Source organism: Mustela nigripes, chromosome 16 (genome assembly GCF_022355385.1).
Source record: "Mustela nigripes isolate SB6536 chromosome 16, MUSNIG.SB6536, whole genome shotgun sequence".
Lineage (NCBI taxonomy): Eukaryota > Metazoa > Chordata > Mammalia > Carnivora > Mustelidae > Mustela > Mustela nigripes.
In genome coordinates, this window is record NC_081572.1 from 58695609 (window position 1) to 58708188 (window position 12580).

Consider the following 12580-nt stretch of genomic DNA (forward strand, 5'->3'; position numbering starts at 1 on the left):
GTCCTGCCGTTTTCTGCCGATAAAGACAGCAGCTCCCAGGGCTGGAGAGAGGGTCACGAGGGCCTACGCTCTCAGTAACACTGGGGGGTCGGCAAGGCTGGATGCAAGAGTGGCGAGTGGTTTCCGGAGGACGGTGCTCTGCCCCCGACCCTGGCGGGGCAGACCTCTACAGGTGCGCGCACTCAGCCACACGAGCCCGCGCACAGCCGGGGAAGTTGGCACAGATTTATTGCCGCAGCGAGCACAGGACCGCACCGCAGCAGGGGCCCGCAGCGCGGCTTTCAAAATCGGTTTCCTCCAGAAACGGGTGCGGGGAGGCGCCGTCTACATGCACGGCGGGTAGGGCAGCTCGGGCACTCGGTTCAAGTAGCCCCCGAGGAAGATGAGGCTGGACCCCACGCCGAAGAGCACCAGGGCGGCCCAGAAGCAGACGTTGTCCAGGGCCTTCCCCATGCGCACCCAGTCGGACACCTCCTGGGGAGGGGCGGACACGAGCTGCGTCTCCCATGGCGCCAGGGACTTGGGTCCTCCAGGCCACCACACGCCCTCTCCCACCCAGAGGCCTGTCCCACCTCGCCGGAGGCCTCCTGGTCCCGCGTGCTCTCGGCCACGAAGTTCACGGCGTCCACGCAGCAGCGGACCTCGGGGGCGGCGGCGCCCAGGCTCTGGCAGAGGGCAGCTGGTGGGGCGTCCGGGAGGGAGGGGAGGGGAGGGTCGGGTCATTGGGGAGCCCGCCCCGCCACACGCGCCCGCCAGCGCGCTCCCCTCCGCTCACCGGTCCAGACCCCGTGCCGGTGCCTCTGCCCCTCAAACACGAGCTCGCTCCGCGGCTTTTTCAGTATCAGCTCCTCGGCCCGGAGCAGCAGGCCCACAGACGAAGCGCGCCTGGGCGGTGAGGTGGCCCGGGGAGCCTCGGGGGGCGCGCCCGAACCCAGGAGGCGGGGCAGCAGCTCCAGCAGGACCTGGCGGAGGGGCGGGGCGAGCTCTAGGTCCCGCCCACCTGGCCGCCTGCCCCGCCCACCAGGGCCTCTCCCCTGCCCACCCGGCGTTTACGTGGCGCAGCCGAGGGGACATGGTGTGCGTGGTGGGCGTCCGCAGGGACACGTTGAGCACGATGACGCAGTTCATGACGATGACCGTGGCAACCACCATGACGAAGATGAGGTACCTGCGGAGCCCGCCGCGCTTGACCTCACAAACGACCCTCCCGGCCCGCGAGGCTGCTCTTCCCCAGCGGGGCCAGACGGCGCGCGCGCGGCCCCGATGCCCCCCTTTCCGCCGGCGGCCATGGAGGGGACCCCCAGCTCGCTGGAAACCCTGCTGTGGGTCTACCACTTCCACAGCTCCACGGAGGTGAGGCTCCGCCGGCGGCCCCGCCCGGGGCGGGCACCCCTGGGAGCTCCGCCCGGTGACCCGCCGGCGCCGCCGCCCCCGCTCCTTGCCCAGGTGGCCCTGCAGCCCCCGCTCCTGTCCTCCCTGGAACTCGCCGTGGCCGCAGCCCACGAGTATCTGGAGCAGAGTTTCCGGGAGCTCGAGTCCCGCCAGCCGCGGGAGCCGCAGGGACCACCCGCCCCGAGGCCCACTCTGGGGCTGGTGCTGAAAGAGGCGGCGGCCAGCGTCGTGAGCTTCGGCGCCACCTTGTTCGAGGTGGGGCGCGGGGGCTGCCGAGGGGCGGGGAGGCGGCGTGGAAGGGGCGGGAGGCGGCGGGGAAGGGGCGGCAGAGGACCCTGCGCCCCAGCCAACTCCCGCACCCCCACCGCAGATCTCAGCCCTGTGGCTCCAGCAGGAAGTGCGGCGACTGGACGGCGACGCCGGAAGCCCGGGCCCGGCCCCAGGCGCCGGGGACCCGGGCGGAGCGCTGGCCCGGGTAGCCCAGGCGGCAGGGAAGGGGGCTCAGAGAGCCGGGGCTGCGGCGGGCGCAGGGGCCCGCCTGGCGCTGCAGGGGGCGTGGCTGTGCCTGTGTGGGCGGGGCCTGCAGGGTTCCACCTCCCTCCTGCCGCCGTGGGGGCGCCCGCTGGGTCTCGGGGCGGCCGGGGGACCGGTGAGTTCAGGACGGGGAAGGAGGCGGGGAGGAGCTGGGGGCCGGGGGCGGCGGGGCTGGTGGGGGGCACTGAGCCGGCCTGCCCCCGGCAGAGATACTCAGGGGACCTCAAGGTGGCATCCAGCAGCAGTGCGGAGGACAGGGTACCCGAGAACCCGCCGCCGCCCCAGCTCCGCCCCACGCTCGAATAAAGCCCAGGCGGGCCCAGACGGCCGAGCGGCTCCCGGTGTCTCGCGGCCGTAGCCCCGCCCCAGCCTCGCCTGGCCCCGCCCCGCGGCTCCGCGGCCCCACCCCTCCCGCGGCCCCACCCGCACACGTGGGTCCCGCGCCGCGCCGCCACCTGCCCAGCATCGGGACGCTCAGCGACGTTTCTGGGATCTTCTGCGCGATCAGGAACAGGAAGACTGTCTGGGCCAGCAGGACGTTGATGGACACCGTGCACTTCTGGCCGCCGGCTGGAGGGAGCGCCCGGTGAGGCAGGCCCCGCCGCTAGCCGTGCACCCGGGGTCGGGCCCCCGCCGCCCCTTACCCTGCGCCGGCAGGAAGTAGGCGAGCAGCACCAGGCCCGAGATGAGCACGCAAGGCACGATGATGTTGATGACGTAGAAGAGCGGCTTCCGGCGGATGATGAGCGTGTAGATGACATCGACCACCCCCGGGCCGCCTGGGGAGGCGCCGTCCAGGCGGCGGATCAGCCCGGGGCAGAAGTCGATGGCCCACTCGCCGTTCTCTGCGGAGGGGGCGGGGGCGCGGTCAGCCGGCGCGGGCTGCACACCTGGCCGTGACACCTGGGGCTGCGGGCGGTGGGGAGGTGTGGCCGGCCCGCCCCGACTGGTGGGGCCTCGGGGGGGGGGGGTCTGGGCCATCGGCGCGAAGGTGGTTCCGGCGGGAAGGGGCGGTCCCGCGCCACCGTGGACAGTGCTTTCGGTGGAGGGGCAAGGTTAAGGTCAGCTGCCCGGCCTCCATGGCCTGGGGCCACCGCCCTCAGCGAGTCCCCTACGCAGACGGTCTAGGGGCGGGTTTTCGGAGCAGGAGGAGGCCTCACCTGTGTAGGCCTCGGTGTCGATGTCGATCTTGCTGATGGTTTCGCCCTCGTCGTCCACCGCGAAGACGAAGTCCACCTCTTCCGCATTGTAGGTCTGCGAGCTGCGGAGCCAGGGCCAGCGTGTCCGTGCCGCTCCCCGCCCCCGCCCCGTCCCGTCATCACACCCCCCGCCTCCGCCTCTGAGCAGCTCGCCCCACCGGAAGACGAGCGAGCAGTTCTGCCAGTCGAAAGGGAAGTAGGTGACCTCCACGGCGCAGGTGCTGCGGTAGATGGCAGGGGGCAGCCAGCTCACGTAGCCGCCCTCGTAGATCAGCACGTTGGCGTCGTAGGCCACGCCGAACTGGCCGTCAATGCTAGGGACCCCGAGAGAGCCGGCGTCGGCCGGGCTGCCACCCCCTGCCCTCCCAGCAAGCCCAGCCCCCGCCAGGTGCAGCCCCAGGCTCCAGGCCCCACCGCCTTCCACCAAACCCAACCCAACGATGCTCACTTGTTTTCCAGCACAATCTCTGGGAGCCAGACGAGTTCTGAAGGCACCCGCAGGGTCTCCACGCCCCCAAAATCGTCCTTGCTGTAGTTGAGTCGGTAATCCTGCCAGTCCTAAGGAGTGAGGACGGTCGCACAAGTCCCCTGCATTTCCCACCTTGTGCCGGCCAGGAGTTCGGGGGAGGGGGTCGAGACCTCCTGCTGCCCCCCAGAGCTGACTCACGATTCCGATCCAGACGCTGGTGGTCAGGGTCTCCTCTTTCTCGTTCTGCAGAAACGAGCGGGTCAGGACGGTTGAAGTGGGAGTCCAGAGCCAGGAGTGGAATTCCAGGCTCCGGGGTGGGGTGTCTTACAAGGGAGATGAGGTTGGTCAGGGTGACCTTGAGGGTGATGGTGACTGTCTCTTCAGGCTCCTTCACAGGCCGGCACTCGGGGTCATAGTTGTCAAAGAGATGGTGGTAAAGACGCAGCTCCTCGTTCTCCCCCTCACTGGCACCTGGGGAGGGGTCCAGCCGTGGGCTCGCTGCGGACCAGGGGCTGGGGGGCTCTCTGCTGTCCCAGGGTGTGCACGGGGCTCTACTGCGAGTGTGCCCCTGAGGCTGTGTGCTTGGCCTGCCACCGAGCCCGCTTCTCAGTCTCTCATCTTGGCCCGTCCCTGGGCGTCCCTACCCCCATGCGTGGGACCAAGCCCCAGCCGTACCCAGGAGCCGCAGGAGGAGCAGCGCGCCCAGCAGAGCCCCTGCCATCCCGTCTGGTCCTTGGGTTATTCTGAGCTCCGACAGGCTTCAGGGGGCAGGCTGGGGTGTGGGAGGGATGGCGGGCGGGGGTGTTAGTTCCGGGCTGGGTTAGGGGACTGTCACCTAATCCTCTTCCCCCGTCCAGAGACCTCTTGGCCGCTCCCACCAGCAGCTGCCTGGTCCCAGCATCCTTTGCCTGCTGTTTGGCCGCAGACCCGACCCTTTTAAGCTGGGGAGCAAGGGGGAGGCAGGTGCAGGTTCTTGCAGAGCACCTGGAACCACAAGCTTGGCAGTGGGAGATGGGTAGCCCTGCTCTGAACAAGCGCCGGTGTACCTGGAGAAGCTGCCCAGTGCAGGTGACCTCCCGTGCTGCCTCTCACTCCCGTGGCACACGTTTTCACCCCACCCCCCACCCAGCCAGGGTCACAGCAGTGCTGGCAAAGTCCCCACAAAGACCTGGTAATAAGACAGGCGCCCTCAGGGGAGCACTCGGCAGGAGCGGGCCAACTGGCAGGGGGACCCTGCGGCACCAGGGCCCGCCGCCTCCAGCAGCCTGTATCCTAGGTGCGCCCACTCCCCGCCCCTCGCGCCCACACCCGCTTCTGGCCTCCCTGCTGCCGCCTTGTGGCCGCGCGTGAGAACGCCGGCTTCCTGCCCCAACGCCCTTGAACTGACGTTTTCATCTCCTTAGATGACTCTAATTCTAATTTCTTCTCCTTAGAGGACTCTAATTGATCATCTGAGGTGCTTGCTTAAAATCCTAATTCCTAAGCTCCATCCCCAAAGAGCCCTGAGTTAGGGGGATGCCAGGAATCTTGTGTGCTTAAGAAGCTCTCCGGACTCCCTGATGCCGTGGGAGGTGCTGAGCTCTGCACCTTCTGTCTGGCGCCGGCCGCATCCTCACACGAATCCGGGAAGCCCGGCATCGCCGTCCCAAAGGTGCCAAACAGGGCCCCGGTCAGGTCCGCAGCTGCCCAAGCAGGCGGGCGGGGAAGCGGGAGACAGAGCGATTTGTTTCACCGACCGTGCGCACCTGTGTTCCCGTTACACTGCACCAAACACCTGTCCTTTTGGAGTGTTCTTTCTTGGCCTGTGAGGTCCCTCATCCTCGCACCTGGGCCACAAGCAAGATCCCAAAGGCCAGAGGGTCCGTGCGGCTTGTCCATTTCCCACGCGTCCTTGAAGCCGGTCCTTCCACACACTCCCCTCCGGCCCCGCAGAGTGGACCAGTTAGGCCCCGCTTACCTCCGTGCATGCTGGCAGGTCTCCTGGCTCCGGTCGGGGCTGGTGCCTGTTTTGTGGGCCCCGCGTCAGGGCCTGGGCAAGGCCTTGCAACAATGGCTGCGCAAGGGCTGTGACAGATGCAGAGATTTACCGGACGTGAATGCGCCCTCCAAGGTCCCTGAGCTGGCCGGGCTGCTCAGGTTCTAGAGCTGATAAAGCGGGAGGGAGCAGCCTTTGGGGACAGCAGTGCCGTCAGAGGGTCGCTGAGACGCCGGGTCACTTGGCCTCCGTGTGTTACCAGAAGTGGCTCTGCAGGCCAGGTGTGCGGGGGGCTTCCGTGAGGGCTGGACAGACGGGACCCAGGTCGGAGGCCAAAGCAGCTCTGGGGACCCACGCACCGCTCCCGCCTTTCCCACCCCAGCTCTGCTCCGTGCTGCTTGGGCTCCGTGCTGCTTGACTTTTCTCTCTCCTGTGTAAGACCCTCTGGGGCAAGGGCTCAGCTTTCTGGTGGCGGCAGCCGCTCTCTTCAGGGGTGAAGTTTGGTCTTGATCCCACTGACCCACCCCACCCTCGCCTGACGCCCTGGGGCCACAGGTGCAGCAGGGAACATGAGGGAGCATGGGGTTGGCCTGAGACTGTCCCGGGGTGGGCACAGAGCGGAGCTGGTTTGCTCAGGACGATGACGGCCAGAGGCAGCAAGCTTCCTGCACAGTGTGGGGTCAGGCACCTGACTTGAATCTGGGCTTTGTGTTTTTGTGGTGTTTGGATTTTTTTAAGATTTTATTTGAAAGAGAGCACGGAGAGGGAGTGAGAGGGAGAAGCAGGCTCCCCGCTGAGCAGGGAGCCTGATGCGGGGCTCAATCCCAGGACCCTGAGACCACGATCTGTGCCGAAGGCAGACACCTCACCGACTGAGCCACCCAGGTGTCCTGGCTTTGTGTTTCTCTCGTGAGCACCCCACAAAACAGTCTTCCTGGGGATGCCTTGACCTCCAGCCTGGACCCAGAGATCTCAGCCTAATAGGCAGCTACTCCCTTCGCCAACTCAGAGCAGTGGCCGCCCCCCACTCCTGTCACAGCTGGGCCCGGATTCTCAGCCATGGGTCCCCTCACAGTCAAGACACCCCAGGCCGGTCTGATGAGACTTCCCTGCACGCAGCAGGAAGAGCCCCCTTCTTTCTGTCAACAGGGAGAGAGGGGTCAGCCAGAGCCGTGTCTAGATAGCCCCGTTTCCTACACCATCCCCCTCGCTAGCACCCACATTCTCTGGTCGCTGAGAGCTTGCTGGTTTACTGTGTTCGGGGCACAAAGCCCAGAACCGCACACATCAGAGGCACTTGACAAACACTGAACAGGTAAGTCGTGCACATGAAGGAACATCTGCCCAGCACTGTCCCTTCTTTTCCAGCCAGGGGACCCCAGAAGACTGACCAGGCATTCAGAGACTCCCAGCCTCTGGCCAGGGTTGACGGGTCCGGGGGGGGGACGCTGACCCAAGCCCGGCCCGAGGAAGTCCATCCCTGACGATGTCCAGCCACGGTTCAGGAAGGGGGTGCGCTCTGCTGGGAGTGGGGGCACAGGACCGCACACTTGCACGGGGAGAGACATGACACACCGGGACACAGACAACAGAGGGCCTCTGGCCTCCCCAGCCCTGGCCGGCTGCCCTGGCTGTCCCCCGCAGGCTGGTTGGCTGGCACTTCTTTGAATGAGGCACCTCCCCAGTCAGTCCCCCTCTGGCTTAACAACAGTAGCATGAAGAACAGTAAACTAGCATAAAACAAAAATGCCCCATAACCCAGCACCTGGAAAGATCCTTCTGACCATAAGCAAGCAACGCATGCTGTCCTTAGATGCAGGGAGGGCACAGGCTCTCCCACGGACCCCTCCCCAGGCCCCTGGCCAGCAGCGCCCTCTGGCCGCCCAGCAGCTCTCCCACCACCCCCAGAACCCAGGGGCACAGCAGGTCCGGTCACAGCGAGCGGAGAAAACGGGAATTCACAATCCCACTTGCTCTCGCGTGGGTGCAAGCCCCTCACTCCCAGAATAGAGCACTTCCCGGCCCTGCAGGATGGAGCAGGGACCTCACTGGGGGAGGTGCACGGGTGGGTGCCCTTGAGAGCAGAGTAGGAGGGCGTCAGGGACATGGTGGGACACGGAACACTAAAAAGGCCTAAAGCAAGGACCTGAGGAGTGGGAAGGAAGGTCTGAAATGAGAGAGTGAGTGAGTGAGCTCAAGGCCAGGTCAAGCCGACCTGAAACCTGAGTGTGGTCGCTGCCCGAGACAGGTGCTTTCCCTCACCGTTAGTGCGTCTCCGTACAGGTGTGCGTAGAGAACAGTTGGACAGGGCGCCAGGCGGCGCGTGGCTCAGTCAGTGAGCCAGCTGCCTCCGCTCAGGTCATGATCTCAGGGTCCTGGGATGGAGCCCCGCATAGGGCTCTCTGCTCAGCAGGAGCCTGCTTCCTCCTCTCTCTCTCTGCCTGCCTCTCTACCTACTTATGATCTCTGTCAAATAAATAAATAAAATCTTTAAAAAAAAAAAAGTTCATGTGTTTGAAAACAAAACCCAAAGTTGCTGCCTTTTGTCAAACTGTTCTCCAAGAAAAGCATGGACCCCATTCACGCAGGACCAAGGACAAGAACGCTTGTCCTCACGTCCTCCCCAGGACAGAAGAGCATCGAGCTTGAAAAATTTTTGCCAAACCCGCAGATGAAAGCCACGGCTCCTGACTTGGATGGACCCGTGCTGAGGAAAAGGGTCAAGCTGTTTCTTCTGTTCAGTATATGAGAGTCCGAAGATAAAATAGTACATTAATATGGAAAAGAAGCCTTAATCAGATAAATCCCGTTGTAACAACTAGAAAACCCATCATCAAAATAACCAGCAGACCCTCAACTCCCGAATGCCACTCTCTGGGACAGATAATGGGCATAGGATACGAAACCCAGAAAACCCTACCGGAAAGCCAGAAGGCCTTTCTTCCCTCCCCTGCAGCCCCAAGTTCGGCCATAAGAGAAAGAAAAACTACAGAATGTTCCTATAGGGTCAAAACCCTAAACCCAAAGGCAAGCAAACGACAGACTGAGACGGACGGGTCATGTCCTCCATCGCTGAATACCGCCCAAGGCTCATGCGGTGCCTGCGCTGCCGGGCGCCACCCCTCGAGGGCACCGATGGGGACCAGGGAGAGACGCCTGTGCAGAGAGGGCGGTGGTCCAGGGTCAGGGGGGAACGCGGGCCAGAGCAGGACGGCCGCTGGTCCCTCAGGAAAGAGATGAGAACGAAGACTCACAATAAAAATCTTTAGCAGGGAGTGGCCAAAATGAGAGAGAGTCAGAGATGGGAGAGGAAGCGGGGAGAGGGAAGGCAGAGAAAGGGGCACCTGGGGTGGCCGACGCAGCCAGGGGTCCCCCCAGCTCAGAAGGACGCCCTCACCCTCCCTAGGACCTGCCTCTTCCCTCACGTGGCTACGGGAGAAAACAAGAGTCGTTGGGGCTCACCAGTGCAGGAGAGAAGGGGTCCACTCTGGCCGCCTGGTTATAGGCCATCTGGAACCCACTTCTCCTCTAGAACAGAGGGAGAAGGCGGGAGGGCAGGTCTCAGTATCAGCCAAACACGGACGGTGCATTCCAGGGAACATTCTAGAACATCGTGGGCTGGGCTCCGGAGGGAGAAGGCACACTGCCACACGGATCCTGCTGACGGTTCCGAAAGCCCAGGAGAAGATGGTTCCGAGTCCGAGAAGCGCCACTGCCAGGAATTCCCGGTTCCCCCCAAGTCCCGAGCCGGGCCATCCTCACACAGGCAGGACGCGAGAAGCCCAGAGGAGCTCCGACTCCCGGGCTCTCCCCACCGGGGACCCTGCTCCTTGCACACAGTGCCTGCTCTGCTCGGACGAGAAGCAGCGGGACTCGGCCTTTTAAAAAGGCCGTGGGTGCGTTTCTCTGTGTAAATTATGACTAAAAGTCTAAAATAAATAAATAAATAAAAATAAGACAGACTGTTGCAGGGCTCCACAGAGGACTAGCTCCAGGAGCAGACTTGGGCGTCCTAACAGTGAAGAGACCCTTCAATGGATTTTTTTTTTTTAAAGATTTTTAATTTATTTATTTGACAGAGATCACAAGTAGGCAGGGAGGCAGGCAGAGAGAGAGGGGGAAGCAGGCTCCCCGCTGAGCAGAGAGCCCGATGCGGGGCTTGATCCCAGGACCCCGGGACCACGACCCAAGCCAAAGGCAGAGGCTTTAACCCACTGAGCCACCCAGGCGCCCCGAAGAGACCCTTTAAACAATCAAATACAAACAGGGACTGTCTGCTCACCGACATCGGGGGGCGGGTTTTGAGGGTCTTTTCTATGTCTGTGGAGGATGACGGTTGTGAAAGACACGAAACAGGCACAATTCCTATCGTCCCTCCTCACAGTGATGGGTGCACACCTGCGACACGCAGGATGTGTTTTGGGAAAGGTTTTTGTCTCATCTCCCTGCCCATCCGTATTTTCCTTCCAAAAGTCCCCTCAGTCCCATGATGAGATCATGAAAAAGACCCTTCCTGAGAACTAGTCATCACAAACGTTTCTCCTGCCAACGTCAGCGGTGGCGAAAGTGGGTATACAGTGACGGTGGACGATTCAGTTCTGCTCGAGGGGGCAGGGGGCGGCGGGGGTGGTGCCTGGGTGGCTCAGTGGGTGAACCTCTGCCTTCAGCTCAGGTCATGATCCCAGGGTCCTGGGATGGAGCCCTGCATCGGACTCTCTGCTCAGTGGGAATCTGTTTCTTCCTCTGCTCCTGCTCTCTCTCTCTCTGTCAAATAATAAATAAAATCTTTAAAAAAAAGAGAGAGAGAGAGATTTTATTTTTAAGGAATCTCTACCCCCAACATGGGCTCAAACTCATGACCCTGAGATCAAGGGTGCCACACTCCACCGACTGAGCCCGCCGGGCACCCCCTCGTTTGATCTTTTCTATTTCATAGCATGTAAAACTGATTTTTTTTTAATAAAACTGATTTTTTAAAGGGAAATTATGACCACAGTTAAACAATGTTCTCCTTGTGGTGTAAAACCAAAGAACACAGATTCCTGTATTTGTTAATTTTGTCAGCCATCCTGTTGTCAACATGGAGAGAGGCTTGTTGGACAAGATTTTGAAATAGGGGGCACCTGAGTGGCTCAATGGGCTAAGCCTCTGCCTTCGGCTCGGGTCATGGTCTCAGGATCCTGGGATCGAGCCCCACATCGCGTTCTCTGCTCAGCAGGGAGCCTGCTTTCCCCCTTTCTCTGCCTGCTGCTCTGCCTACTTGTGATCTGTCTGTCAAATAAATAAATAAAATCTTTAGGGACGCCTGGGTGGCTCAGTTGGTTAAGCATCTGCCTTCGGCTCAGGTCATGATCCCAGCGTCCTGGGATTGAGTCCCACGTCAGGCTCCTTGCTCGGCAGGGAGCCTGCTTCTCCCTCCACCTCCATCTGCCAGTGCTCGCTCTCTCTCTCTCTCTCTCTCTCTGACAAATAAATAAATAAAATCTTTTTAAAAAAATCTTAAAAAAAAAAAAAGGTGAAATGTTTTTGACAGTCTAATGGTCCATGAATGGCTACATCAGTTCTGAAAAATAAAAGGGGCCAGGATCACCCCGGCAGATCTTAAAACACCCCACGAAGTTCTGGCAAACAAGCAACGACAAACAAAAACATAAAACACAAAACACACAAGGACGCAGGGGGCCTTGCTTCGTGGCTGACAAGCGAGCTGTGGGAAGCGGGTCAGAGCGGAGAAGCCGCCCGGGCGCACACAGCGCGCGGTGGCGGTGAACAGTGGGGTGACATCTGCAAGGGCAGGTGGGATCACAGACGGGGTGAGCCGCTGCCTCCCCCGCGGGGGAGCAATGCAGGAAGAAAGCCGAGAAAGCTGCCTCCCTAAGACATGCCATGACACAAGGAAAGGGCAGGTGGAGGAAGGACTTTAAATCAGCGGGAAAGCTGCGAGGCTAAGAGAGGAGAACGTGGGAGAGTGTTTTGCGACCTTGGAGTGGGAGTTTCTTAAACAAGACACCAAGACCAAGAACCATGAAAGGAAACACTGATGGCCTGAACACCTCACAATTAGGAGTTTCTGCTCAACAAAGGACATCACGCACATGCGCACGCACGCACTCACTCACACACACACACACGCCCAGACTGGGCTGTTTGCAGAGCTCGACAGGACCAGTTTCCCTCCTCGAATTCCCAGATCTGGAGCCATCGACTCCACCACGGTCCCCCTGAGAGGCACATCCTTAGAGCCCAGGAGACCCCCGCAGAGGGCCTGGTTAGTGGCTTTGCCGGCAAACACTGCGTGGGAACATTCCACACCTGACGACAGTTGGGACAGTTCCATGAAACCTGCTTCCCCCTCACAGGTTTGGTTTTTAGTCCAGTTCTGCTGGTTACCAAGGAAAAGGAATACAGTTAAAGCACCTAGAAAGATTTTGGGGCACCTGGGTGGCTCAGTGGGTTAAAGCCTCTGCCTTTGGCTTGGGTCGTGGTCCCGGGGTCCTGGGATCAAGCCCTGCATCGGGCTCTCTGCTCCGCGGGGAGCCTGCTTCCTCCTCTCTCTCTCTGCCTGCCTCTCTGCCTACTTGTGATCTCTGCCAAATAAATAAAATCTTTTAAAATAAATAAAAATTTAAAAAATAAAGCACCTACAAAGATTTTTTCATGCTTCCCGGCAATGATGGAACCCCACGAGGGTCACTGAGGGGTGCCGCGGTTTGCAGGCCAAAGTCTAATCGGGAACAGGGTATTTGCGCTGGATCCAAACATCTCCCCACAAAAGCACTTCTTAGCGACAAAAGGAAAAACAGGATCTTGACCATGGGAAAGCGCACGGGGTCTACCTTAACCCCTGGCAGAGCGAACCTCGCCAGAAATAGGTCAAATTGACATAAAGTGTTTGCTGACATGATTGGCCGAAGAAAGCCACAGTACCCAACAGATACGCGGACCCCAAGTCCAGCCATGAGAGGCGTGGGGCAGACGGAGGGAGATTCTGCACAGTCGAGGGAATTTCCA

General features: G+C 61.3%; 2 protein-coding genes across 10 annotated transcripts; one reads left to right on the top strand and one right to left on the bottom strand.

The window, feature by feature from the left end:
* Positions 1-12: 12 nt before the first annotated feature.
* CHRNE (cholinergic receptor nicotinic epsilon subunit) lies at positions 13-8002 on the bottom strand. 9 transcript variants are annotated; one of them, XM_059380942.1, is made up of 12 exons: positions 4270-8002; positions 3923-4065; positions 3793-3837; positions 3574-3683; positions 3284-3439; positions 3087-3187; positions 2571-2771; positions 2382-2496; positions 1054-1168; positions 776-962; positions 573-665; positions 16-495 (listed from the first exon to the last, which is right to left on the bottom strand). In XM_059380942.1, exons 1-12 carry the CDS (start codon positions 4313-4315, stop codon positions 227-229), a joined length of 1581 nt encoding a protein of 526 aa, XP_059236925.1. In that variant the 5' UTR covers positions 4316-8002; the 3' UTR covers positions 16-226. The 9 variants fall into 9 exon arrangements, 7 of the variants coding, with proteins under 7 accessions (XP_059236919.1, XP_059236921.1, XP_059236925.1 ...); XM_059380943.1 differs by having other exon boundaries at positions 225-474; positions 573-679; positions 4270-7996; XM_059380936.1 differs by having other exon boundaries at positions 13-495; positions 3284-3837.
* C16H17orf107 (chromosome 16 C17orf107 homolog) lies at positions 1159-2333 on the top strand. Its single transcript, XM_059380944.1, has 3 exons — positions 1159-1353; positions 1447-1647; positions 1763-2333. The coding sequence occupies exons 1-3, from the start codon at positions 1264-1266 to the stop codon at positions 2282-2284; spliced, it is 813 nt and encodes a 270-aa protein (XP_059236927.1). The 5' UTR covers positions 1159-1263; the 3' UTR covers positions 2285-2333.
* Positions 8003-12580: the final 4578 nt, after the last annotated feature.